This window comes from Drosophila mauritiana, chromosome 3R (genome assembly GCF_004382145.1).
Source record: "Drosophila mauritiana strain mau12 chromosome 3R, ASM438214v1, whole genome shotgun sequence".
In the NCBI taxonomy this organism is placed as follows: Eukaryota; Metazoa; Arthropoda; class Insecta; order Diptera; family Drosophilidae; genus Drosophila; species Drosophila mauritiana.
The window spans coordinates 16,165,084-16,189,292 of NC_046670.1; the positions used below are offsets into that span (position 1 = coordinate 16,165,084).

At 47.3% G+C, this 24,209-nt stretch overlaps 8 protein-coding genes across 10 annotated transcripts; 4 read left to right on the plus strand and 4 right to left on the minus strand.

The window, feature by feature from the left end:
* Positions 1–124: 124 nt before the first annotated feature.
* Positions 125–1,034, plus strand: LOC117144612 (peptide deformylase, mitochondrial). Its single transcript, XM_033309904.1, has 2 exons — positions 125–463; positions 621–1,034. Exons 1-2 carry the CDS (start codon positions 185–187, stop codon positions 930–932), a joined length of 591 nt encoding a protein of 196 aa, XP_033165795.1. The 5' UTR covers positions 125–184; the 3' UTR covers positions 933–1,034.
* Positions 1,035–1,185: 151 nt separating this feature from the next.
* Positions 1,186–2,126, plus strand: LOC117144611 (peptide deformylase, mitochondrial). Its single transcript, XM_033309903.1, has 2 exons — positions 1,186–1,664; positions 1,736–2,126. The coding sequence occupies exons 1-2, from the start codon at positions 1,260–1,262 to the stop codon at positions 2,045–2,047; spliced, it is 717 nt and encodes a 238-aa protein (XP_033165794.1). The 5' UTR covers positions 1,186–1,259; the 3' UTR covers positions 2,048–2,126.
* Positions 2,127–2,130: 4 nt separating this feature from the next.
* Positions 2,131–2,546, minus strand: LOC117144613. The gene has a single exon (XM_033309905.1). It carries the CDS (start codon positions 2,523–2,525, stop codon positions 2,145–2,147), a length of 381 nt encoding a protein of 126 aa, XP_033165796.1. The 5' UTR covers positions 2,526–2,546; the 3' UTR covers positions 2,131–2,144.
* On the plus strand, positions 2,505–4,259 carry LOC117144608. The gene has a single exon (XM_033309901.1). The coding sequence runs from the start codon at positions 2,791–2,793 to the stop codon at positions 4,231–4,233; it is 1,443 nt and encodes a 480-aa protein (XP_033165792.1). The 5' UTR covers positions 2,505–2,790; the 3' UTR covers positions 4,234–4,259.
* A 203-nt stretch (positions 4,260–4,462) lies between these two features.
* On the plus strand, positions 4,463–6,158 carry LOC117144607. Its single transcript, XM_033309900.1, has one exon. The coding sequence runs from the start codon at positions 4,529–4,531 to the stop codon at positions 5,969–5,971; it is 1,443 nt and encodes a 480-aa protein (XP_033165791.1). The 5' UTR covers positions 4,463–4,528; the 3' UTR covers positions 5,972–6,158.
* A 44-nt stretch (positions 6,159–6,202) lies between these two features.
* On the minus strand, positions 6,203–12,826 carry LOC117144606 (C-1-tetrahydrofolate synthase, cytoplasmic). 2 transcript variants are annotated; one of them, XM_033309898.1, is made up of 6 exons: positions 12,728–12,826; positions 9,696–9,767; positions 9,423–9,633; positions 8,828–9,299; positions 6,684–8,521; positions 6,203–6,617 (listed from the first exon to the last, which is right to left on the minus strand). In XM_033309898.1, the coding sequence occupies exons 1-6, from the start codon at positions 12,796–12,798 to the stop codon at positions 6,375–6,377; spliced, it is 2,907 nt and encodes a 968-aa protein (XP_033165789.1). In that variant the 5' UTR covers positions 12,799–12,826; the 3' UTR covers positions 6,203–6,374. The 2 variants fall into 2 exon arrangements, with proteins under 2 accessions (XP_033165789.1, XP_033165790.1); XM_033309899.1 differs by lacking the exon at positions 12,728–12,826 and adding an exon at positions 12,251–12,389.
* On the minus strand, positions 10,537–12,816 carry LOC117144609 (probable methyltransferase-like protein 15 homolog). The gene is made up of 2 exons (XM_033309902.1): positions 12,728–12,816; positions 10,537–11,891 (listed from the first exon to the last, which is right to left on the minus strand). The coding sequence occupies exon 2, from the start codon at positions 11,644–11,646 to the stop codon at positions 10,573–10,575; it is 1,074 nt and encodes a 357-aa protein (XP_033165793.1). The 5' UTR covers positions 11,647–11,891; positions 12,728–12,816; the 3' UTR covers positions 10,537–10,572.
* Positions 12,827–13,252: 426 nt separating the features above from the next.
* Positions 13,253–22,619, minus strand: LOC117144605 (protein Skeletor, isoforms B/C). 2 transcript variants are annotated; one of them, XM_033309897.1, is made up of 8 exons: positions 22,243–22,619; positions 19,798–20,301; positions 19,050–19,309; positions 18,112–18,211; positions 16,413–17,189; positions 16,161–16,354; positions 15,688–16,104; positions 15,414–15,557 (listed from the first exon to the last, which is right to left on the minus strand). In XM_033309897.1, the coding sequence occupies exons 1-8, from the start codon at positions 22,301–22,303 to the stop codon at positions 15,516–15,518; spliced, it is 2,355 nt and encodes a 784-aa protein (XP_033165788.1). In that variant the 5' UTR covers positions 22,304–22,619; the 3' UTR covers positions 15,414–15,515. The 2 variants fall into 2 exon arrangements, with proteins under 2 accessions (XP_033165787.1, XP_033165788.1); XM_033309896.1 differs by having other exon boundaries at positions 13,253–16,104.
* Between the last annotated feature and the right edge of the window lie 1,590 nt (positions 22,620–24,209).

A 24,209-nucleotide genomic window follows, 5' to 3' on the forward strand; every position in this document is an offset into this window, starting at 1 on the left:
TTTAACGTAATATTTTCCCCTGAAAATTCTAACCGTAGACTTATCGTTCCTAGTGTTTCAAATGGCAGATCAGCTGATCCGCAGATAAGACTATCGTATCAAAATCTGTCCACCTCGACAGCTCTATGCAGTAGTTGCTCGATAGACACGGTTCAGTAGAGGAGCACTTCTTCCGACCGGAATCATGTCCGCACCGCCATATCGTCATTTTACCCAAATTGGGGATCCTGTTCTGCGCCAAAGGGCCGAAGAGGTGCCGCCCGAGGACATCGACAGTAGGGAGATCAACCAGATTATTGACGGCATGGTAAAGGTGTTACGTCACTACGATTGCGTGGGCGTGGCTGCGCCCCAAGTTGGAATACCGCTGCGTATTATCGTTATGGAATTCCGAGAGGGAAAGCAAGAGCAATTCAAGCCGGAAATCTACGAGGAGCGTAAGATGTCCACACTGCCCTTGGCCGTAAGTAAAGCTTTACTCTTCGCATTCGGAAAATATATGTAAATTTATGCCGTTTTATAAATGTATGAATTTGAGAAACTAAATTTTTGCATCCAAAAATATTGCTTATGTGCAGCAACAATCCCGTGATTTCTCATCATAAATCATTTGCTTGCAGGTCTTCATTAATCCGGAGCTGGAGATAATCAGCAGCCAAGTAAACAAACATCCCGAAGGTTGCATGAGTGTGCGAGGCTATTCCGCTCAGGTGGAGCGGTACGATAAGGTCCGGATCCGGGGGATCGGCAAGCTGGGCACTCCGTCGGAAATGGAACTGGAGGGCTGGAGCGCACGGATCGCCCAGCACGAGGTGGATCACCTTAATGGAACTATCTACATGGATAAGATGGATCTCTCCACCTTCAACTGCATCCTCTGGGAGCAAATCAACGCAGCTGAGGGTCGATCCGCCATTTGGTTTCATAAGTAAGAACTTGGTTGCATTCAATTCAAGGAGTTTTTCACTTTTTTATGGCGCTTTTGACCTAATAGTTGTATATTGCTTGAAAATAAAATACACTTCTGAAATGAATGCGCTATTTACGAAATAAACGTTGTGTGCGGGTGGAAAGAATTTTAAGAATATATCCTATATTTAGAAGCGCGCCAAATTTCAAATCTATTGACTCCGATATATCGATAAGCACATACTTTCACATCCCTAGCCGGTCGTCAGGTGGCCAGTATGACCGTGTTGTATAACTATATTCCCTACGATTCTGATCGGAATATTAAAGGAGGCTAAACATCACACAAAATGCACCTGAAACCACGGATAAAAGTGTGCCAAACGATGCTGCGACATAGTAGATCCTTTGGTACGAGTCCTCCCGCTAGTCAGTCGTTCAGGAAGTGGTACCAGCAACTGTGGACCACGGAACGCACCAACTTGCCGCCATACAACCATTTCACCCAGATTGGTGACCCTGTTCTGAGGCAACAGGCCGCTTTGGTACCCAAGGAGCACATGGATAGCCCCGAGATTAAGGCCATCGTCGAGCGGATGGTCAAGGTGCTAAGGAAGTTTGACTGCGTTGGCATTGCGGCGCCTCAGATTGGAGTATCGCTCAGGATCATAGCCATGGAGTTCAAGGGACGGATCCGAAAGGAGCTGCCCGAGGCAGTTTACCAGGCGCGACAAATGTCCGAGTTGCCACTAACTGTGAGTCTGGGGTCTTAGCTAGCTGTATTCGAAAACCCAACCCTTATAATGCAATGGTTTGCTTCTTACAGGTTGTTATCAATCCCGTCCTGACGGTGACCAACTACTCCAAGCTAAAACATCCAGAAGGCTGCATGAGTGTGCGAGGTTACTCTGCCGAAGTAGAGCGATTCGAAGGTGTAAAGCTAACAGGCCTCGACCAACTAGGAAACCAAAGCGAACTGGCTCTGAGTGGTTGGAATGCCCGGATAGCGCAGCACGAAATGGATCACCTGGAGGGAAAACTATACACCGATCACATGGACCGCTCAACCTTTGCGTGCACCTGCTGGGAAGCGGTTAACACGAAATCCGGACGCGTGGAGATACCCTTCTACAAGTAGTTAAGTCGCTCGTGGAACGTTTCACTATTTATGTATGTATATATGCTGATTGAATGGAATTCTATCTATCGGTGGCAAATGCCCCTCTCGGCTGGTTTTAGTCCATTGGTTTGGTGGGTGCACAAACCCGTAGATTGTGGATGGCCGCCCCAAGCGCAGACTTGGCCTTGAAGTACTCCTGACTGTCCCACAAATCACTCTTGTCCATCATGTAAGCAAGCAGTTCTTGGTACTCCCGCATCAGCAGACGATGGGTGGCAGTCGTCTTCAACTGTTGCATCTCAAATAGCTCGAAAAGAGTCGGCAGGGCCTCAAGCTCTTGATCACTCGCAGTCTTCAGGCTAAGTTTTTCGTGCTGGGTTCTCAGAAGGCAATATTCATTATACTGCTCTCGCAGATTTTTGCCAAGATAATTGAGGACTGCAGTGCGCAGGATAAACTGCCGTATGACCGGATCGGCATTAGTGCGGCGGAACATGTTTAGCACAGTCCGGGAAACAACGGTCACCTAAATCAGCGTGGTACCGGAAAATACTAATTCTGGGAATACAGATTGACAGAAATATCATTACACCTTGGAAACTATTTGGTCTTTTAAATAATCAGAGTCGCTGCAGCATCTCAATTTCAGTCATTTTGAGGAATATAAACATTAAACTCTCAATGTAAAGGCACCGATTTTGCACAGCTTTTGACTAAAATACGATTTTATAAATTTATACCATTATTTACTGCCAAATGCAATGAAGCGCGTTCATGTAGATAACTACGCACCAAAGTACTATAGCGGCAAGTGGTCGTGGGACTCGGAGAAAGACTGCCTCCACTTTCAGGCGCACAACGATCTGGAAAACGCAAGAGAGCGCTATATTATCACCAATGGCTACAAGTTCCTGCGCACAATGGACCAGGAGGAGGAGCTCATCTTCCGACAGGAGTATGTGCTACCGAAAAGCAACTATAGTGACGTTGTGGTGATCGGAGATATTAGAAACTTGGTTCTCTACCTTATGCCTCAAGAATTTCTAACCTACAAGTTCGTTGAGTTCATGTACGAGCGGGATACCCACATGTTGCTTCACTCCTTGATTATATACTTTGAGCACTATTTGCGAATGGTCGAGTTTATGCTTATACGTCGGGATGAGCTTTCTGGTCCCCTGGGTCAGGTGCAGAGCGAGCAGACCAACGATATGAAGCGAACCTTTTCGGTATACTTGAGCCAGTATCGTATGCTTGTTGCCCGAAACTACTGCCGCATCATCGGGGGCGAGGACAATATGTCCAAGTACTACCACATGAAGCCGATTTCCAACATTTCAGCAACAATCCACGATAAGTTCTTCCATGAGCATTTTCTGGCAGTGGCCATCCAAATAGTCTGGATCTGCATGCATCGCCGTGCGTACTACATCATTGAAATGGAGATGAATCGCCTTTTCCGGTCCGAGCACTTTGTTTCTGCTCACTCAGAGTACCTCGAGTTCACGGAGGCGGAGCGCAGTCTTCTCTACGGGAGAAACAAAAAGAACTACAATTATCGAATTCAGGAATCGCCTCTTGTCCAGGAGCTAAAGCTGGTTCCTGCAGAGGATATGCCCATTCTGTGGATAGGCGAACGCAAGTACAGAGGAAACGATATCCGCATTGCCGAGATTGAACTGGAGTACATTGTGCCTGGATCACAGCTCAGCTTTATAGATGTATCTCACGGCATCATGGGACATCCGAAAAGCCTCTACAACACGCTTCTTAGTCTCGACTGGCCGGCTGTCCGCTTCTCAAACTTCTCGGAAAAGTTCGATCCGTACCATATAATCAGGCGAACTCACCTGCAAATACCCAAGATAGGTGAGCTTCAGATGCGTACAATGAAAGAGAAATATGAACATTTCTACCGGATCTGTAAGGTTCATGAGCGGGCTACCCACCATCAGATCTGCAAGTGGGTCAAACGAGACATCAACATAGCGTTCTTTCGGTCCGGTGGTCTGCTCACAAACGTAGTCTCGCGTTGTGAAAAGGAGTTGGCAAGCACACCTTCAGGACAACGGGTCGATCAGATCATCTCCAACTATTTTAAGATCATGTCCAAAATACGCAAGGAGGATAGAGAACCGGAGCGTACATCATCTACCCGTGGTAGTATTGCATCGCGTTTTAGTGTGGGCAAGGTAAAGCGGTAAAAAACTACATAGTTCTATACGTTAATAGCTATTTTTGTATATTAATAAATATACAGAAAATCTGAGCCTTAATGCACTGACACTTATGGATTGCTATCATATGATAAATGCATGAAAACGAAAGGCATCCGCTCAAGGGTATGGGTTTCGTAGGTGGGAGCTTGGGAATAAAACTTCACTTTCAGGCCTTTAAACATGAGCATAATTCCACTAAACTTCGTCACGTACACAGCAATTTAAATACATTTTGAATACACAAGACACAACCCGATCTTGGCTTATCTGCGCGACTACCATGAAGAGAGTCCATGTGGATAACTACGCCCCAAAGTACTACAGCGGCAAGTGGTCATGGGACTCGGAGAAGGACTGCCTCAACTTCCAGGCGCACAACGATCTGGAAAACGCAAGAGAGCGCTATATAATAACCAATGGCTACAAGTTCCTGCGCACCATCGACCAAGAGGAGGAGCTTATCTTCCGGCAGGAGTATGTGCGAGCCAAATCCAACAACAGTGACACAGTGGTGCTAAGAGATATTCGAGATCTGGTGCTCTACTTGATGCCTAGAGACTTCTTAACCTACAAGTTCATTGCATTCATGCATGAGCCAGAGGTGCAGTCCGTGCTCCACGCCCTAACATTGTACTTCGAGTACTACCTACGCCTGGTGGAGTTCGTGCTGATTCGCAGAGATGAACTCTCTGGCCAGATGGCCCAAATTCAGAGCGAGCAGACCAATGAGATGAAGAAAACCTATTCCGTTTACCTGAGCCACTTCCGCATGTTGTTAGCCCGAAACTACTGTGAGATTATCAAGGGCGAGGGATCTATGGCCAAGTACTACCACATGAAGCCAATTTCCAACATTTCAGCAACTATCCACGATAAGTACTTCCATGAGCATTTTTTGGCAGTGTCCATCCAAATAGTCTGGATCTGCATGCATCGCCGGGCGTACTACGTCATCGAAATGGAGATGAATCGGCTTTTCCGGTCGGAGCACTTCGTTTCAGTTCGCCCTGAGTACCTTGAGTTCACGGAGGCGGAGCGAAGTCTTCTCTACGGCCGAAACAACAAAAACCTCAATTATCGCGTCCAGATCTCTCCGCTTGTCCAAGAGTTGGAGCATGTTGTGTCGGAGGATATGCCTATTCTGTGGATAGGAAAGCGTAAGTATAGGGGCACTGATCCTCACATCGCTCAGATCGAGTTGGAGTACGTTGTGCCCGGATCGCAGCTACGCTTGATTGACCTGTCCCATGGCATCCTGGGCCACCCGAAGAATCTCTACAACACCCTTCTGAATCTCGACTGGCCGGCAGTTCGGTTCTCAAACTTCTCGGAGCAATACGACCCATATCATATCATCAGACGGAACCACCTGGACATTCCCAAGTTGGGTGAACTTCAGATGCGAAAATTTGGCGAGAGTTACGAGCACTTTTACGAGATCTTTCACTTTTTCGATCCAGTCACCCATTCCCATATCTGCAAGTGGGTCAAACGGGAGATCAACATAGCGTTCTATCGGTCCGGAGGTCTGCTCACGAACGTAGTCTCACGATGTGAAAAGGAGTTGGCCACCGCATATGAGGGACAAGAGGTGGACAAGATCATTGCCAATTACTTCAAGCTAGTCTCTAACATACGGAAGGTGGACTATTTTGAGTCGCCTCGCGTGAGTGACGTTAGCACAGTGAAGAAGGCGAACCTTGGAAAAGGACAAAGTACCTAAAAAGTCGGCTTGAAAGTATTCAGCAAAAATCATGCATAGTTGGTTGCGAGAATTTTGTGCAAGAATACTACCTTACTTTTAAAGGCCAAAAATATGTATTCGTGTAATTTATACATTTCCAACCTGTCTACATATAAAAACAAAAATACATTTATAGGATGATGAAAATATAAAAAAACTGAAAATATTTCGTTTCCATTCTTTTCCTTCTAATAAGTAAAAACTCGGTAGTTTTAAAGAAAATTTAAGCCGTCCGATATGTGTATTAGTTTAACAACTTTTAAATCTTATCTCTATATCATTTATATACAAGTTAAAACGATAAATTTGTTACTACTGTGGAATTAGATATGAAAATGCCGTGAAAGTTATTGGGAATCTTCTCCCTTGTCCAGGTTGCCGCCTAAAATAGGCCCTCAATTTCTCCGGTTTCCGTATTCAGATCAATATCATAGATCGCCGGGCGGGTGGGAAGACCCGGCATTTTGGTGACCTCACCGCACATGGCGACCACAAAGCCGGCTCCGGCTGAAACATATACGTCCTCAACGTCCAGGGTGAAGCCCTTGGGGGCGCCTTTGATCTTGGCATCGCCGGTGAAAGAGCCGGAGACCTTGGACATGCAGATAGGAAGATTGCCGAAGCCCTGCAAATCGAAAAATGCATTTTTATAAATATTTTCAGTTTGTCGAAGAAAATGTGCTCGACTTACCGCATCCGTCAGGCGCTTGACCTTCTCCTCAGCCGGCGGCGAGAGCACCACCTTTCCAGCGCCGTACATCGTCGTGGCGATCTTGTTCATCTTATCCACCAGCGGCAGATCCAGATCGTAGAGCAATCGGAATTGGTTGCCCTGTTCGCAGGCCTTGATCACGGCATCGGCCAGCTCAACAGCTCCGGCTCCTCCGTCCGCCCAGTGAGTGGAGACTACGGCGGCGAATGCACCTGCCTCCAGAGCAGCCTTTTTGACCAACTCATGCTCCGCCGGAGTATCTGCTGAATGAGCATTCAGGCTCACCACCACTGGCATGCCGAAGGCCTTTCCGTTCTCGATGTGCTGCAGCAGATTGGGCAGACCCTTCTGGACGAGCTCCAAGTTCTCCTCGGTGTATTGCTTGTTCAAGGGGGCTCCGGGCGTGACTGTAGCTCCGCCGCCGTGCATCTTGATGGCCCTCACAGTGGCCACCAGCACCATGGCATTCGGCTTGCGACCGGATGTCCGGCACTTAATGTTGCAGAACTTCTCCATGCCAATATCTGATCCGAACCCGGCCTCCGTGCAGACAAAACCATCTTTACCAACCAGCTTTAGACCGACTTCATCAGCGATGATCGAGTTGCAGCCGTGGGCGATGTTGGCAAAGGGACCAGCGTGCACCAGCACTGGAGTTCCCTCGAGCGACTGCATGAGGTTGGGCTCAAGAGCGTCCTTCAATAGAACTGCCAGGGCACCGGTGACACCCAAATCGTCAGCGGTTACGGGCTTGCCTCGTTTGTCGAAAGCCACCACCATGTCAGCCAGCCGCTGCTTCATGTCCTCCAGACTTCGGGATAGGGCTAGCACAGCCATGATCTCGCTGGCCACCGAGATTGAGAACCGGGTCTCCCTCGAAATACCCTTTTCAGTGGGCGATTGCCCAACGGTAATGGTGCGTAGGTACCGATCGTTGATGTCCACAACACGTTCCCACATAATCGTGTCCGGATCGATGTCCAGCCGGGCAAAAGGTCCGTATTCCTCAGCGGTAAGGCTATCGGGATCGGTTTTGGTGATCCCCAATTTCTGGAGTCGGCGTAGCTGAATGGGGCTGAATTTCCGCTGACCCTTGATCGCGGGAACCAATCTGTCATACAAGGCCTTGTCCTTTTGGGTATTCTCGTGGAAGATGCGGGTGTCCAGTTGAGCGGCTAACAAGTTATTGGCTGCCGATACCGCATGAATGTCTCCTGTCAGATGGAGATTGAACTCCTCCATGGGAATCACCTGGGCGTAGCCGCCGCCAGCAGCTCCACCTTTGATGCCAAAGGTCGGACCTTGGGAGGGCTGTCGCAGAGCAGCCATGGTGTTTCTCAGCTTGTGCGCGCCGAGAGCCTGGACCAAGCCCATTAGTGTGGTGGTCTTACCCTCACCCAAAGGCGTTGGCGTCATACCGGCTACAACCACATAGTGACCCGCCTCCTTGTCCTTCAGACGCTCCAGGACTGACAGTGAAATCTTGGCCTTCTTATTGCCGTACAGAGAAACCTCACGAGCTTCCAGACCGATCTCCTTGGCCAGCACAGCAATGTCCTTCGGTTTTTGGGCACGGGCAATCACAATATCACTGGGCACGGGCCGTTGGGGCTTGAGGGGCAGCGTTCGAAGGGCCCACTGGCTCCTAGCAAGACGCTCCAGGAATCGGGCCGCAGATCGCACGGTGTTCTTCATAAGCATGGCGACCGTCATGGGTCCCACGCCGCCGGGCACGGGCGTTAAATGTCCTGCCACCTGGAGAGCTTCCGCGTAATCTACGTCGCCGACCAACTTGCTGCCACTGGCCTTGCTGGCGTCTGGAAAAGATCAAAAATTGGAATTTGGTGAAATCGGTTTTGAGATCGGTTCGCCCCGATCTGGAGCTGTTCCCTAACTAATTCTCGAGAGCATGATGTTTAAAAACAAAATGATTTCTTATCGTCGGGGTTAGAAGTTCCACTAGGGGGTCGAATGCGTTGATAAGCGAATAATGGCTTAATCAGTAAACAAGTGGAAACGTATGGTTCCACAGATAAGAAAATATGTTAAAGCAAGTCTTTAGATTATCCATTGGATTTTCACTGGGATTGCCAGTCAACTGATAAGGGATTACCATCACTCACCTGGCTTCACATTGATGCCGCAATCGATGACCACTGCTCCGGGCTTTATCCACGAACCCTTAACCATCTCGGCCACTCCAATTCCGACCACCAGAATGTCTGCACTTCGGGTGATCTCCTCCAGGTTGCGGGTCTTTGAGTGGCACACCGTGACCGTGGCATTGGCCCACTTGAGCAGTTCGGCGGCGGGAGTGCCCACGATCTTGCTACGTCCCAGAACCACAGCCCTGGCTCCGGCGATCTCAACTCCTGAACGGCGAATTAACTCCAGGCAACCCCAAGGAGTGCAGGGCAGGAAACCACCAAGGTCACCGATGGCCAAGCGACCTTCGTTAACCGTGTGCAAGCCGTCAACATCCTTCTCCGGGGAAACGGCGTCCGTAATTCGATGCGAGTCGATGGTAGTGTCACAATCCAGGGGCATTTGCACTATGATGCCGTGCACCCGGGGGTCCTCGTTCAGATCGTTGATCTGAAATGGCAAAGTCGATTAGTTATAATTTATAACTTACTTCAAGTAGAGAATATTTTGTTTTTCAGTTGATAATACTTTGTATTGCCCATATTGCATAATCCCCTTCCGTCGCGAACTCACCTTATCAAGTAGTTCCACCTCGGTGATGGATCGGGGCAACTGGACGTGGGCGGCATCGATACCGATCTCCGTAGCCGCCTTGATCTTCATGCGGATGTAAACGTTGGAGTCCTCACGTCCACCAACCTGGACAATCCTCAAGCCGGGCACAAAGTCCGCCAATTGCTTGCCCATAGCCGTCACCTCGTTACGCAGCTCCTCGCGAATGGATCTAACGGTTGGAGTGGATAGGATGAATAGGAATCCTTGGATGCAAGAGTTTTGCCCACTTACTTGGCCACCGCCGTGCCTGATATGATCTTGGCCCCACTCATCTTGATAGCCGGCTCTGCTGTCCACTCTCCGCTGAAAAAACGCAAGCCCGTAAAGTTTTTTAGTCCGGATGACCGAAAGTATTGCCTCACTAGCCACGCCAACTCGGCTCGCGCAATGCAACTGAGCTGAGCACTCAACGGACACCCCTATCTATAGCCACATAGGTGCTCCGCCCGGTCCCTCACTACTTTTTGTAATCCCGCTCCCTTATCAGGCGCCTTCGAGATTATCGGTTTCGGGTTTCTCGCGGGTCACATCTTGCGATTGGTAGCCGGTAAAAACACCGGCTGACGTATGCCAGAGCACCTAAGAGCCACAACATGCTCCAATCTCTGGGAGAAAAACAACCGCAGAAGTGCGAATGGTAAGCTTATACGATAGCTTTAACCGAGAAAATTGCTGGCATACGCAATTTCCATATCAAATTCGTACGCCTCCATATTCAGCCACTTGAAGAGGTACTCGAAAGTTCAACGAGTTCATCCAGTATCACTAGCCAAATATTTTCCATCCCTATTTATATTGTTCTGGAAAATATTCCATCAAAAGAAAAGTAGAATGCCTAGAGACCATAGCCAAATCGGCACCACTGTACTAAACTTCTCTTCTACCTGGGCAATTAACAACAATTTCCTAATCTATCTAAACAAAAACTCTGCACGAGAACCACAAATAACTGTGGTAAATAGATAAACCAGTCCTTATCAGCAGGCGCGAATTGGTTGGGCAGATAACCAAAACAGTCCAAACATGCAGAGCATGACGTGACTTTGGGAGAATTAAAGACTGAGCAAGAGAATTTTGAACTAGACCGAGGGAATTTATTGACATGCGTTTAGTTTGTTTTGACGGCTGCTCTCAGCTTGGCGGATCGACTGCGTGTGTTCCTAGCCACCTCGTCGGCGTCTGGCACGATGACATGGCGATGGAGTTGTTTCCAGCTCTTCTTGGTCAGTGATTCTAGCATATCTGGCTCGTCTATGGCATAATGGCTGGAGTACTTGAGGGGAAGAGCATTGGCGGCGCCTGCCAGGACGTTTCCATTGATGTGACGCTTCACGATAGTGTCCTCCAGCGAGTGGAAGGTGATGGTCACCAGGCGTCCATCCACACGGAGGATTTCGTTGGCCAAAACCATGCCGTAGTTGATCTCGTTAAGCTCGTTGTTCACAAATATGCGGATGGCTTGGAAGGTCTTGGTGGCTGAGTGTGCCGGTCGTCGAAGCTTATCTTTCCTGGTCCCGCCATCCATGATGTTTTCAATTATATCTGCCAGCTGCTTGGTGGTCTCGATTTTAAAGAGACCGTTGCGCGCGTCTATCAGTCCTCTGGCTATCTTCTTGGCTGCTTTCTCTTCGCCATAAATCCGCAAAATCTTCACAAGGTCGCTCTCTTCAACATTGGCCAGCACATCGGCAGCTGTAACCCCTCCGCTGTGGCCTCCATCCATTCGCATGTCCAGTGGACCGTCCTTCGAGATGGAGAAGCCTCTGACCGCCTCATCGAATTGCATGGAACTGCAGCCAAAATCGAAAAGCATCCCGTCCACCGAGTTCTTGGCTAGGCCATGATCGTTGAAAAGCCTTGGTAAATCGGAGAACTTTCCAAGCAGGGGAATTAGCCTGCCCTTGAACTCTTCGGATTCGCTCATATCGAGGGCCAGTTGGTGGGCCAATGGATCTCGATCTAGGGCGTACACCTTTGCCTCGGGACACTTCTCCAGAAGACGACGCGTGTGGCCACCAGCTCCGAAAGTCATGTCGATATAGGTGCCTCCTGGAACGGGCTGCAGGTATTCAATGGCGGTGTCGCAGAGCACAGGAACGTGGGGAGCAGTCTTCACTTCTATAGAGCTTCGTCTTAACCAATCCAGTCTCAGTCTAGTGGGGTTTAGAAGTCGCTTCATCATGCTACTTCTTTTTTTTTGAGTCCTCGTTCAAATATTGCAGGAACTCGGAGCTCAACACTTGGCTGCACTGGGCGGCGGTCAGTCCAGTGGCCGTGGACTCGAAAGTGCGCGGATACTTCTTTGCGTAGACGTTGTTGGATAGCCTCTCTAGAGCATTGATCTGACGGTCCAGCTCCTTATCCGTCGCTCCGCCTTCTAGACTTGTGAGCTTGGTCACCTGCTTGCGAATCTGCTCGCCGAGATCCCTTTTTTTTTTTTGAGAAAAGGCGAAAAAGTTTAGTTCCAACTAAATAAGTGTACATGTGTGTGTTTTCTGTGGCGGATGTTCGTTCCATGCGGCGCAGCTGAGAAGAAGATTCAATCACTTTCCGCAGAAGTGAGGGTTTGAGGTGGAAAACCACTTGGTTTAATTGGAAACCGACAAAGGGCTAACAAATGTAGCCATAAAAGCAACACGTTAAAGAAATTAATAGAACATGTTTTCTTCTTCCTCAATTATTATCCAAATATAATAATCAGCACGCTTTATTTAACCTTTGTATAGTGTAATTTATAATAGTCAAAGTTTTTATAACGTAGCTTAAGAAGATATTTTCAAACTTACTCGAATCCATGGCTCAAAATAAATTTCTCCGGCTCCAACTGATATGCGAATTTAGAGGCCATTTTTCTGCCACTACACAATTTAAGATAATTTGATGTCTGTATGTTCCGAAAACTGGTAAGACAATGTAAGCCGTTTAAGCCAAGTAAAACAAGTAACTAAAATTCGCGATCCACAGCTTCTCAGAATCGGCTAAATGAAACCCACAATCCACACGGTCAGCTGGCGTGGAACCTAAAATTCTTGGCGGGCCGGCAGGCGCAATAGTTCTTAAGTAAATTCCTATTATATATTCCATTTGGCAAACTGATCGGATGAACCATTTACAAATCAATGTGTGCAAAAAAAAACTACCTCGTTGCATTTAATGCAAATAATATTAAATCCTTTCCATAATTATTTGTTAGATAATCCAAAGTTGTTGCGCCGCCAGAACGAACATTCATGATTCCAGGGTGTTTTAATGCTTATTCTCACCTGCCGACTTTCGATTTCTCCGCTGGCCACTTTTCAAGTACTTTCAGGAATCTTTGATATTGCGCCGACATAATTGTTTCAACTTAAAAATTAAATTAAACAAATAGCAGCGCAACAAAAACACACGTTTTTGCTGGAGGTGGAACAGCAGTCGATAGTTATTCGATACTATTAACAAGGGTGTTCCCATTGGAGATGAGATATTGGTCAGTTATTTGCCAGCTCTCCTTTACACGCTGAACTTTTTACATCTATATTTCATACCTTTATATTTGATTTTGTATTTCTTTCTTGATAAGCTGTCTAGGCGTTTTCGATACTTGGAAAGCTATCGATAATAGTGCGTTGTGTGGTATTATATCGAACAACATATGATTGTCAGTGTTGAGAAAGTAAAAACTAAGTCGAGCGCACGTTTAAAATGGCAGTTACTTAAAAAGAATAACAAAGTTTCACTGACCTAATTTGTATTTAAAATAAACATATCTTCATTTCCGGTTGAACCGGAAATCAAACACAAATCAGATTACTTCTTGGTTTTATTTCACAACGACTAAAATGCGGCTTAAACAGAATCGGTTAGCTTAGCTAATAAAATTCATGCGTTCGTTTAAAATTAAGAGCATCATAAGTGTTAAAAGAAAACTACGGGCTAATACAGGTTTACGAGTAAATGTAACGTGGTTATGAGAGTCGTACACCCCAAAACGGTTAAATGCTAGTTCTTGCTTATAATTTCGCTATTGCAGATCCTACGCTCTTCGGCCCTCCGGCTTCAGAAGCTGCAGTTTGGTGGAAATGGGTCTCAGCGATGATGACGACAATGGCGATGAGGACGATGATGATACGGTGGATGTGGATGCTCCTGTCGACGAGGAATACGGATAGATGGTGTTGCCACTGCTGCTGGTGAACACAGGAGTGGTACGACTGAACGGCGCTGGATGGGAATACTCGGAGACGGGTTGGGGCTCTGTGCCTCGGAATTCCTGTGGCAGCTCTCCTCTGTAGACTCCAAACTGAGGTGTGGTACGGACTAGCTGCTCCAAGGGGGTCAATCCATACTGGGCATGTCGCTGGTGGACGCCGCCATTATCCGGGGCATCCAATTTGGGCGGCAACACCAGGCTACTGTCCACCACCGACTTGCCATCAAAGGTGTAGAGGGCTCCACTCGGCAGCCTGGTATGGGGAATCTTTCGGTTATCCGGCGGCAGGTAGTAGGTGTCTATCCGTTCCGCAGCAGCGGCCACTCGGTCATCCATGTCTAGTTCCAACTCATCCGCATATATCTCTTCTTCATCGGGCCCAAAGAGATCTTCCAGCAGATCGGGATCCGGTTTCTTGGTTGTGTTTCTTGGAATGTCTATTGTTGTGGTTACAGCATCTTTTTTGGTTGTCTCTTCCACTGACTCCACATCATCCGCCACTGGCATAGGCTCCATTTCTAGCTCCTCTTCGTTTAGGTCCTCTCCAAAAAGTTCGTCCAGGGTGGGCTTTATTAACTCCGAAGCGGAGGGCAGGGCGTGCTCCAGGGCTGCCGACGGCAGTCTTAGAGCCGATGCCGTGGGACTAACCTCCTTCACGTTAACCCTCAACACTTTTGTGGCATTGGTACTGTCCAAGGGGGATGGTATAAACATGGGCTCAAAGCTCTGCGTTTCACTGCCTCCCTGCTGGGCTGCCAGGAACAGGGTATCTGTTTCCATCACCTCATCGATTTCTGTCCCAGGATCCTCTCGTCGATGGGCCACCTGATCGATGATCTCCTTGGGCAATTGGACACCAGTGCCATCGGTTCTAACGATGGGTTTGAATCCGCTCTCCACAATCACGGTGTCGGGCTTGAAACCCTGATTAACGGCAGGACGCATACTGGCGATTTCCTCCTGGGAGGGTTCCTTTACAGTAGGACGTTTCACCAGCGGAATGGGCGTGGTTGAGATGAGAATGGAGGACACAGAGGAGGTCTTGGGTTTCTGGTCCCCCTTTCCCTTTCCGCCTGGTTGATTAAAGAAGGCCGCATTTTGCAGAGACCCTTGTGGTTCTAGGTCTACATAAGGTACTGGAATTTTTGGTTTACCCTTAATCTTGAGTCGTTCTCCCTTGTTATTGAGCCCGCCTAGCTCAGTGGGCTGACCCAGGAGTAAAACAGATGCCGCCAGCGGTTGCAGTGGAAAAGGTTTCTCCTTGACGAAGGGCTTCAACAATCCCGGTATCGGCTTCCTATAGTGACTTACAATCAGGGAGGGCTGTTGCTGCAGAAGAACGGGATGCTGCTGTGGATGCGGATGCAAGTGCGGATGCTGCTGCGGAAGTATGGGCCTTGAGGCCGGCACCTTCTTGATCGGAGCAGGGAAAGGTCGACGGCCGGGCAGCTTAACCGGATGAAAGAGCGGAGCGTTTTGCGGCGGACGTAGAAACTCAGAGAGTCCAATGGTTTTCTGGGCGAGCGCTGGAAGATTAGCGGTTAGATTGTGGTGATGCAAATGGACATGCGGGTGGGGGGCATGCTGCGGTTGGTGGTGCAGGCGATGCAAGTGCGGGGTATGATGGATGAGATGGGGACCAGCCGCGAGTATGGGGAGCTTTTGGTTGGCAGAGGGTAAAGTGGCTGATGGAGATGGGTATGCGGATGCGGATGGAGATGCGTTCAGCGTGTGGGCATGGGTCTCGCCCAGCAGAATCTCGGGTCGCGAGCTGATCTCGGTCGGGGTCACGTTCGGTTTCTGGTGTGGATTCGGAATCGGGTTCTGGTTGGGATGGTTGGGGTTCAAATTCGGGTTCCTCAGTAGGCTCTCCTCGAGAGCCTCAGCAGCGCGGATGCCATCTGAAATCAGTTTGGTTATTTCCGAAGATTTCGTTATTTCAAAACTCAGTTTGGGCGGTGTTCCGTTCATATTGTGGTTCTTAATCAAATCGGTTTGGTGCTTCAATAAAAAATTATCGTTGGCGCTGACCTTGGTTTCGTGCCGTACGGACGCCTCTCCGGCGTAGTCCTCGTGCACTGGCGCCGGTTCCGCAGCGGTGACTTTCGCCGGCAGCCGGGTTTCGTGGCGTTCAGAGGCGGCTCCCTTGAGTCCGCCCGCGTCCGAGTCACAAGAGTCGTGCACGTGGATCTTCCATCCCAGATAGCGGTGTGTGAAGCAGTGGTAGTACACCGTGTCCGGCGTATTCCGGTCCGGTTTCCAGGTAATCACTCCCGGCTCGCCGGCGTCGCACTTAAGCGTCAGGGTGCGCTGGTAGGCGCCGAAGGACTGGTAGTCGTCCGCCGGGGGACCTTCCACATCTGGTGTCCAGTTGCAGAGACGGCCAACGCCGGTGGGCGTGACTTGGCCGGACCGGGAGCGATGTACTCCGGCGTAGATGCGCACGGCCTACAACAGAGAAATCGGTATTGCAGTTAGGGATTTATTTACCAAAGTGATTTCACCTTTTTCTCCTCCTCGCGTTTGTGCTCGTATCCTCCCACAGGATCGTCACTGATGTAGAACGGATGGTACTTGGCCGGAATATCCGGATTGTTTCCGCCCTCAACCACAAATGTATAGGTCTTGCCGCGCACCACATGGATCTCGGGGATCAGAAGTCCGTTGATGTACCAGGAAATTCCCCATCCGACGTGTCCTAAAGTATACAACATACTTACTTGGTATCTTTTGAACAATAAAAGCAAGAATCCCACCTGTGATTGCTGGATAGCCGTGTTTTCCTCCCGTAGGGCCCATCTGGGCATAGAACACTCCATCCTCTGGTTCGTGACACTGAATGGCAGGGATGTCCCAGGCGCCATTGCTGTTCACTGGCTTCGGAGTGGGCACTGGCCGCCTTTGGGTGATGATCGCTGTTTCCTGGCGCCTCTGTGGTGGCTGACGATGCAGTGCCTCAGCCCGATTCTCGTAGAACTCCTCATCGGGTTCCACATTGTGTCGGCCTGCTGGCGGATAACCAGCTCCGCCAGTAGAACTCTGGGCCGCGGGAGCAGAGTCCTCCTGTTCCGATGAGTTGCTGTTGCCACGAGCACCCTCTGGCAAGGGACAATTCCACTTGGGCTGGCGACCGAACTCGATCTGGTGCAGATGCTTGTTGTAGAATGTATGGAAGGAGACTTCCTGGAAATCGTTAAGGGGTCCAATTGCCCACACCACTGATTCCGCTCCCGTAATCGAGATGGGCAGATCCAGGCGATCCGTAGCAGCTAGGGATCTTTGGTAGGTCACAATCGAATAGCCATTCACCATGGCGGCATTTAGTAGCCTTATGGAATTGGTCTTCTCAGAGATCTTGGTGTCGGGACAAGCGCCACGCCCACCTGAGCACTGTGCTTTGCCTTCCAGGAAATAGTCCGTTGCAAATCCGTTTCCGGTCTGTGGATCCACCCAGGCCACCACTGCATCCGCACCAATCATCTGGCTGATGTTCTTGTTCGGCGAAATTCCAAAGGACATGTAGTTGTTCGGTTCTGCGGGGATATAAATGTTATGAGAGGATTTCATATATTTCGGTTGATCTCTGAAAGCAATGCTTATATTCGACTTTGAAATCATTCAGTAAATTATAAATGGGTATATCTTATGAATGAAGTCAAGTTAAATCCATTTGCCAATCCTACTTGGAGTGCAGTTAAATTCTACGGTGAGTGCTAGGAGCCCCACAATCAACGAAAGTTGATCGCCCCAATTCTGGCTTGGTCAACCGGTCGGCAGACATTTTCCCGGTGAAAATTCCTGGCGGCATTCTTAGCGGTTGCAAATTGCCCAGATTGGAGTAAGACCAGTGGCGATTCGATATGGACAAAGTATGCCCACGGTGATCGTGATTGCAGATGCAACCAACAAATTGCTATCCATTTGGCCACCCCATCCCAGCCAGCAGTCGAGTTGCGCAATAAAACCAGTCGTCATAATTCGCAACTTGTTATTCTGCCAACCGATGCTGCTGCCATGGAAGCTGCTGATCGGTCAATTTGGATGCTAACTGGATTTTATTGTTGCCATCTCGTCCCCCTTCTCCGCTAACTGTACTCGATAAAATGTCAAAGCATCATAAATCATCGCCAGCAGATGCAGCATGCAGCTTGCCAAAGGCTTGTCACCAAATGGGATAGGTCAGGTAAAGGGCTAAGCTCAGCAGAGAGTCTTAAATTCCAAAAGGTGTCTTTTTCATGGCATTCCTAACTCATTGGGAACTCTGATTGCATAAGAAGAGTTACTAATAGCAATCAATTTAAATATATTACGATAAACAAAAAAAAAAAGAACTCTTATTTTGTATATATTGACGTTTAGCTTCAATTAACTAATATCTAATTAAAGCTAATATCTGCGCAGCTTATGCTAGGGGAAACTTCCGCAAATTAGGAGCAGTTAGCACCCAGAACTTACCCAATTTGGCCACCAACTGGACCACGATGCTCTCGCCGGCCACCGCCCAGCGAACCTCGAATGCCAGATCGTCGTAGAGCACCTCGCAGTTGAGCTTCGACTGGAAGAGATTGGTTTAAGGGAAGGTTCGATTGGATCGGAAGCGGAAACGGATATGGATATGGAGTTGGAATCGGATGTAGGAATGTGCGGTGCGGGTGTGTGTGTGCGTGTAGGTGTGAATGTGGACTGGGGTTTCTTTTTTTTTGGAGGGGGAGGAGAAAGCTTTGCCAAAGTCAAAATTTTGATAATACCCGAAATGTTTGCATTTTTGTTTTGCTGTATTCGAAATATTTTTGCTTTTCGAATGGTTTTATTATACAAAATGAAAAATGTTTTTGATTTCGCTTGGGGGTGTTAGTATATTGATCAGAAGGATATGTGTGTGTGTGTTTGTGGGGGATTTCTGTGTCTGTGTGTATGTGGTGTGCGTTTTGTGTTGTTTTGTGTGTTGTGGGTTTCGAGGGGGAGGAACAATGAGGATTCAGTCCCACACAGATTTCATTTTGTATAAGACGCTCCCGGAGCTCAAGCAAAAGCTGATCAAGACAACAAAACACAAATAACAAGCAGGTGAGTATTACATAGACACATATATTATAGAATGTGTTGCACATATGTATGTATATAAGTTATATATAGATATATATTTTGGATCTCTCCTCCTCCGCCGTCCGTCTAGCTTACAGTCTAGGAATTTCCGGTCACGACTCGTGATGCCGGATCCGATTCGAATCGATTGATAAATATTTTGCATATACACAACAATAAATACGCTTGCATAAATAGAGTTACACACAATTACACCCAACTACCGCGATCAGCTATCTGCGATCAGCGATCAGTAGTAGTAATCAGCGCTGCAGCTCGCTTAAGATCTGGCTGGCGTTCTTCTTTACCTGAGGACTGATTCCGAGCATCTTCAGGGAGGGCGGCACATTTAGGCCCTCCGGCAGGCGAACGTGTCCGAAATCCACGGTGAAGGCCTCGCACCAAACGCCAAAGTGACCAATGTCAAAGATGGTCAGGTCTTCGGGCAGGGTCAGCACGATTGTCTTGCGCTCGTAGCGGCGCAGCGGGTTCTCCTTGCCATTCTCGTCCGGAATCCTCAGGCCGTCAGAAGTGGGCCGCTGGCCGCGACCCACCCAAAATTTGGCATCTGCAAATCATATTTGGGGGGAACTTTTATATCAGCTGATTGTCAAATAACAAAAATCTCCATAAAACCATTCTAATAAGTACACTCATTTCAGGTTTGTTAAAGTTAATTTGTTTACCCTCACTTATGACGAAAGCACTTTATTGATCCAGTATATTCGGTTTCTATTAACATCTGTGTGAATTCCCCTAATTGAAAGAATTGCTTAATTAAATAATCAAATGCATTTCATTATTATAACCATAATTCTCGGTATTCTATGAGCTCTGGAAATGATTCTGTGAATTATGCGAACCTTAATATAAAGATACATTTCATTCCTAGTTGATCTAATTTATCGTGTTCAAAACCAAACTTTTGGCACGTCACTTCTGAAGATGAATTAAAATTCAAATATAGACAAGAAGAAATCAGAGCTTTCGGAAGTATTTGAATGATATGCTAAGTTCCTCAAGTATTGAAAATCTGAATGTTGGAGTGGTACCCACCTGGCGCTTCTCCGTCGTAGCTAAAGTTGGGCACAAGCAGCGTTTGGGCGTCCACTATGACAATGTTGTCGGAGGAGACACCATGGACGCCCCTCAGAGCGCTGATCTTCTGTGGCCGCGGGAAGTCCAAGTTGGGCGGAATGGAAACGTCGCCGAAATTCACCGCAAACTCATCGCACCACACCGAGAACCATTTGATGTCGCGCAGTGTTTTGCCCTCGGGCAGCGACAGGGTGACGTCCTTGTTCCTGTAACGGCGGGTCAGGGAGGCGGTTCCGCCCCTTTCGTCCCTCAGCCGGGCGGCACCTTCATTACTTGGCCGCGCAGTATTCCCCACATAGAAATAGGCAGCTGGCGCCTCGCCGTCGTAATTGAACTTCTTGATAAAGATGGTGCGGGAATCGACGGCGTACACATCGCCAGAGACACCGTGGTGCAGGCGGGTCAGGGCTCCGATCTTGGTGCCATAATAGGGGTAGGCGGCATCTCCAAAGCTGGCTAGGCCTGCAAACAAAAAAACAATCAAAAGAATCGGTGAGGGAAGCGGGCAAAGCAAAAGACTTAGGCAACAAACTTGGCGCTAGCTGAGTCAGTGGGCAATGAATACACAGGCGAGATCTTCGCAGCCACTTAGCGACCACTTAATTAGTCGTACACTGGCGGAAATAAATTGGACCAAGCTTGGTTAAAATTGCTTTTTTTTTTTAATTAATTAATAATGATTTGTTACTCGATGTTCAATGAATTATTTGTCGATTGATGACTGGACTTGTTTATTATCTTTTATATTATCAGTGTTTTTAATTTCCATGCCGACGGGTTCCAGGCAAATAGATAAACCAAAACAAGCAATTCAAACAGAAATCTACGAAAGCGGTGTGTCATAGCCAAAACTCGATCGCAGTCTTTGTTCGTGGAGCACAGGAAGTTTCGGATTTACGGATTTACGGCAAATAAATTTTGAATACAATCCGAAAATTCGTGAGGCGTGTAACACCAAAACAAAAATGGAAAAATGAAAAAAAAAAACAGGTCTTAATGGGAACTAATTCTCATTAGAAGATGAATGGTTCTAAGCCGACTTTAATGGGCCAACTTTGTTTGCTTTGTGGGCTGGCGAATTTCGCTTTGAAAAATCCCACTTCACCTTCACAAACTTGGCTTCAACTCTTGCAGCTGTTGGTTGGTGTTGTTGTTCAAATTCAATTTATCTGTGTTTTATTACAATCTTTTTGTTGCTATTGTTTGTGCTTTGTTTTTTGCATGGGCCATAAACACGTTTCTGTTTTTTTAAACTGCCATCAAATGGTTTGTCGGGGCGACATGGTCGCCATGGCCTGCAGTTATTTTTTATTTTTGACACAACCCGATTGGTTTTTTTTTTATTTGTTTTTACCCGCTGGCCGGTTCACTTTTCCGTGGCCATGGCTTCGGCTGCTCCAAATTTTGCGCAGACGCGGACGAGTCTTTCTCGTTTGCCAGATTCTGAATCTGGCCAGTTTGTCGGCCACGAATCCGATCCGATCTGCCCAGCCGATTTCCGCCCGGCTGGCCCAGAATCCATCAATGATTTAAAGCTCACGGGGCAGTTGCGAGCTCGTATGCAAAATGCCAAAGGTGTAATTAAAAGCAATCGTAGTCTTATTAATGATGATCGGGCCGAAGTCAGACGGAGCCATTAGGCAGGCTCACAACGAGCACTCAACTATTGGCCAAGCTAACCCATCGAACTGGTTGGGGGCAATTGGCAATCATCTGAAGCCACTCGAATTGCAAAATCAACGCATCAAAAGCATGGAATCGCTAACGAAAAGACATTATTTACTGGAGGATGTTTTTAGCGAAATATTTGAAAATGTTCGATTTTTCAATTAAATAAACATATCATTCGATCTTTAATTAATCTAATTGTGATCTGGTACGTATTGATTTCATACATCAATTGGAATTTTATAGTTTAAGTATGCAAAATCTGAGTTAAATGAATATTTTAATAAATTGATTGATTAAAGTCTTATTTTTTTCGCATGGACTAGTCAACCTAGAGACCTACTTTCCCAGTGGCTTTTCCACTCACTAGGAGGTCTTCAAAATGGTATCAAGGAAACATGTTAGCAATTTATGCAAATCTCCGGTGGAAATGCTAATGCAGTCCGCCAGTGGGACAATTGTGGAGTTGGTCAGCGGTTCAACGGTCAGCGCGATCATAAAAGCTGATGAATATTAAACTGGCTGGCACCGCACTCACAAATGATGATATATACATCGGATTCGTATTCGGCATGTCATTGAGCTGTGTGGCTCCTATAAACAGGCCACTAATCTAGTTTTTGAATATCAGCATCTGTATCTACAGCTGTATCTGTATCTGCAGCTGTGTCTGCATCTCTATCCGTTCAATTTGCATCACAATGGCACTTATAAATCATTGCCTGGGGTACTTACAGCTTAATGCGGCCAATAGGCCAAATAGCAGCAGCCAAGGTTTATCCTTCATTGCCAACATGGCTAACGGTTGCAAAAGTGTGCCTGCGTGTGTCTGGGTTTTCTTTTTTATGGCAGCGTGTGGGTGTTTGGGCACAGGCCCCCGATTTAATTCGTATTTTTCCCGGCAGGATGTGCTTATCCTGGCACTAGCAATTACACACACACACTCGGGCTTAACTATGGGTTAGAAAAACAGAGAGAGAGAGAACTACACTCGCGAATAAAATTCGAGTTGGTACCGATCCAGGGATCTAGCTTGGGGTTCCACTTAGCCAGGTATCTCGCGACCGAACGCAACGAACTCCAAAACCGCACTGATCGCCAGCGATCTTGGCTGTCAGCAAAGAGTTGAAAAACTTTCGGACCCGCCGCTGCCGCATCTGCTTCCGCTCCCCTCCCGCTCTCTCAGCCGACGCCGGCAGCACCGTTTGGGTCTGGTTTTGCAGCCAATGTTGCTGCTGCTGTTGCTCTTAGCCTGAATGTTGCTGTCGCGCACTTGCAGTTAATGTTGCTGCTGTTGCTTTAAGCCTGAACAATGCTGCTGCCTTAACTTTATGTGCTTTTATTGTTTCATTGATATAGTTGCATCTGAAACTGACGGTGTCAATCCAACGATATGTGATTGTGATTTAATTCTGCTTGCCAGCAAGGGTGTTGCTAATGGAACTGCTCATGTTGCTGCTGTTGCTTTAACTGTTATCGTTGCAGCTGATGTTGCTGCTGTTACCGTTGATGTTGCTAACTATTTACATACATTGTTGCAGGATATGCACATCATGTTGCTGTCTGTACTGTTAGTGTTGCCTTTGCTACCAATGTTGCTTTTTGCCTACGCTCTCTTAGCCATTTGTTGTGATCACTTGGCTCTCCAGTGACCCACTGCTGCTGTTGCCTTAATGTTGTTATTGCTGCCCGTCAGCAATAATTATTGCGATGGCTGCTGTCGCACAGTACCCTCAAAAAATGAAAAAAAAAAAAACATAGACAAACTTCAAACGTCTTTCTGCCGCGACGCCTTTTCGGCCAAGTTAAATACACTTTTTTGCACACCTTCTGTCATTTTTCATGTCTTCTCTTGTGTTTCTTCTATTTTTCGATACCCACTTCGTTGTTTGTTGCTGCTGAATTTAAATGTTATTCTGCGTGTTGAACTTGTTTCGCTGCTAATGCAATTTATTGTTGTCAAATTATGGCCGAGTGTGCTTCGCAAATCTCGAATGCTCGATACCCACTTTTGTTGGGCATTACGTGCAGTTATCACTTATTGCAAGCTTAATTTGTGTATTCCCTTTTAAAACTATTTCCGCGATGGTTGTTATTCACGTTTACAGAAATCGAATTTCATAGGATTTCCTTAGGAAACTGTTGTTTAAATAGTTTTTGGGGCCAGAAAGTGTCAAATTATAACATACCATTTCGATTTCCATTTAATAAACTTCCTTAACATATTTTTTCCGATTTTACTTTCGGTTTCGTTCACCATTCACAATTTCACATGGTAACTAAACATTTACTTTTCGTTTCCTTATAGCCATGTGCTGTGCTTGCAGATTACTCTATTGACATTATCTCACCTTTTCGATTGAATAATAGCAAAAAGTAATTTGCTTTTTTAATGTACTCCCTTTGCACTTTCGATTGCTCCCGCGATTACTGGATTACCGGATTAGATAATCAGCCATGGCTGCTAATCCATCATGATGGATTTAGTCCACGGTTCGGAGGTGAAAGAAAGCAGATTGGCAATTCGTGATCCGTTGCCAAGTTCACATCTGTTGGGCCAGCTCGTGGTGGCCGGAGGCCCTCGAAGATACCAAAAAACGAGTGAGAAATCACAAAAGGTCAGACGGTAAGTGTGCGGTTGCCAGCGCTTGTTAACCGTTTGCTTCCCGCTTACATAATTCAATTAGGGCCTCGGCTATAAT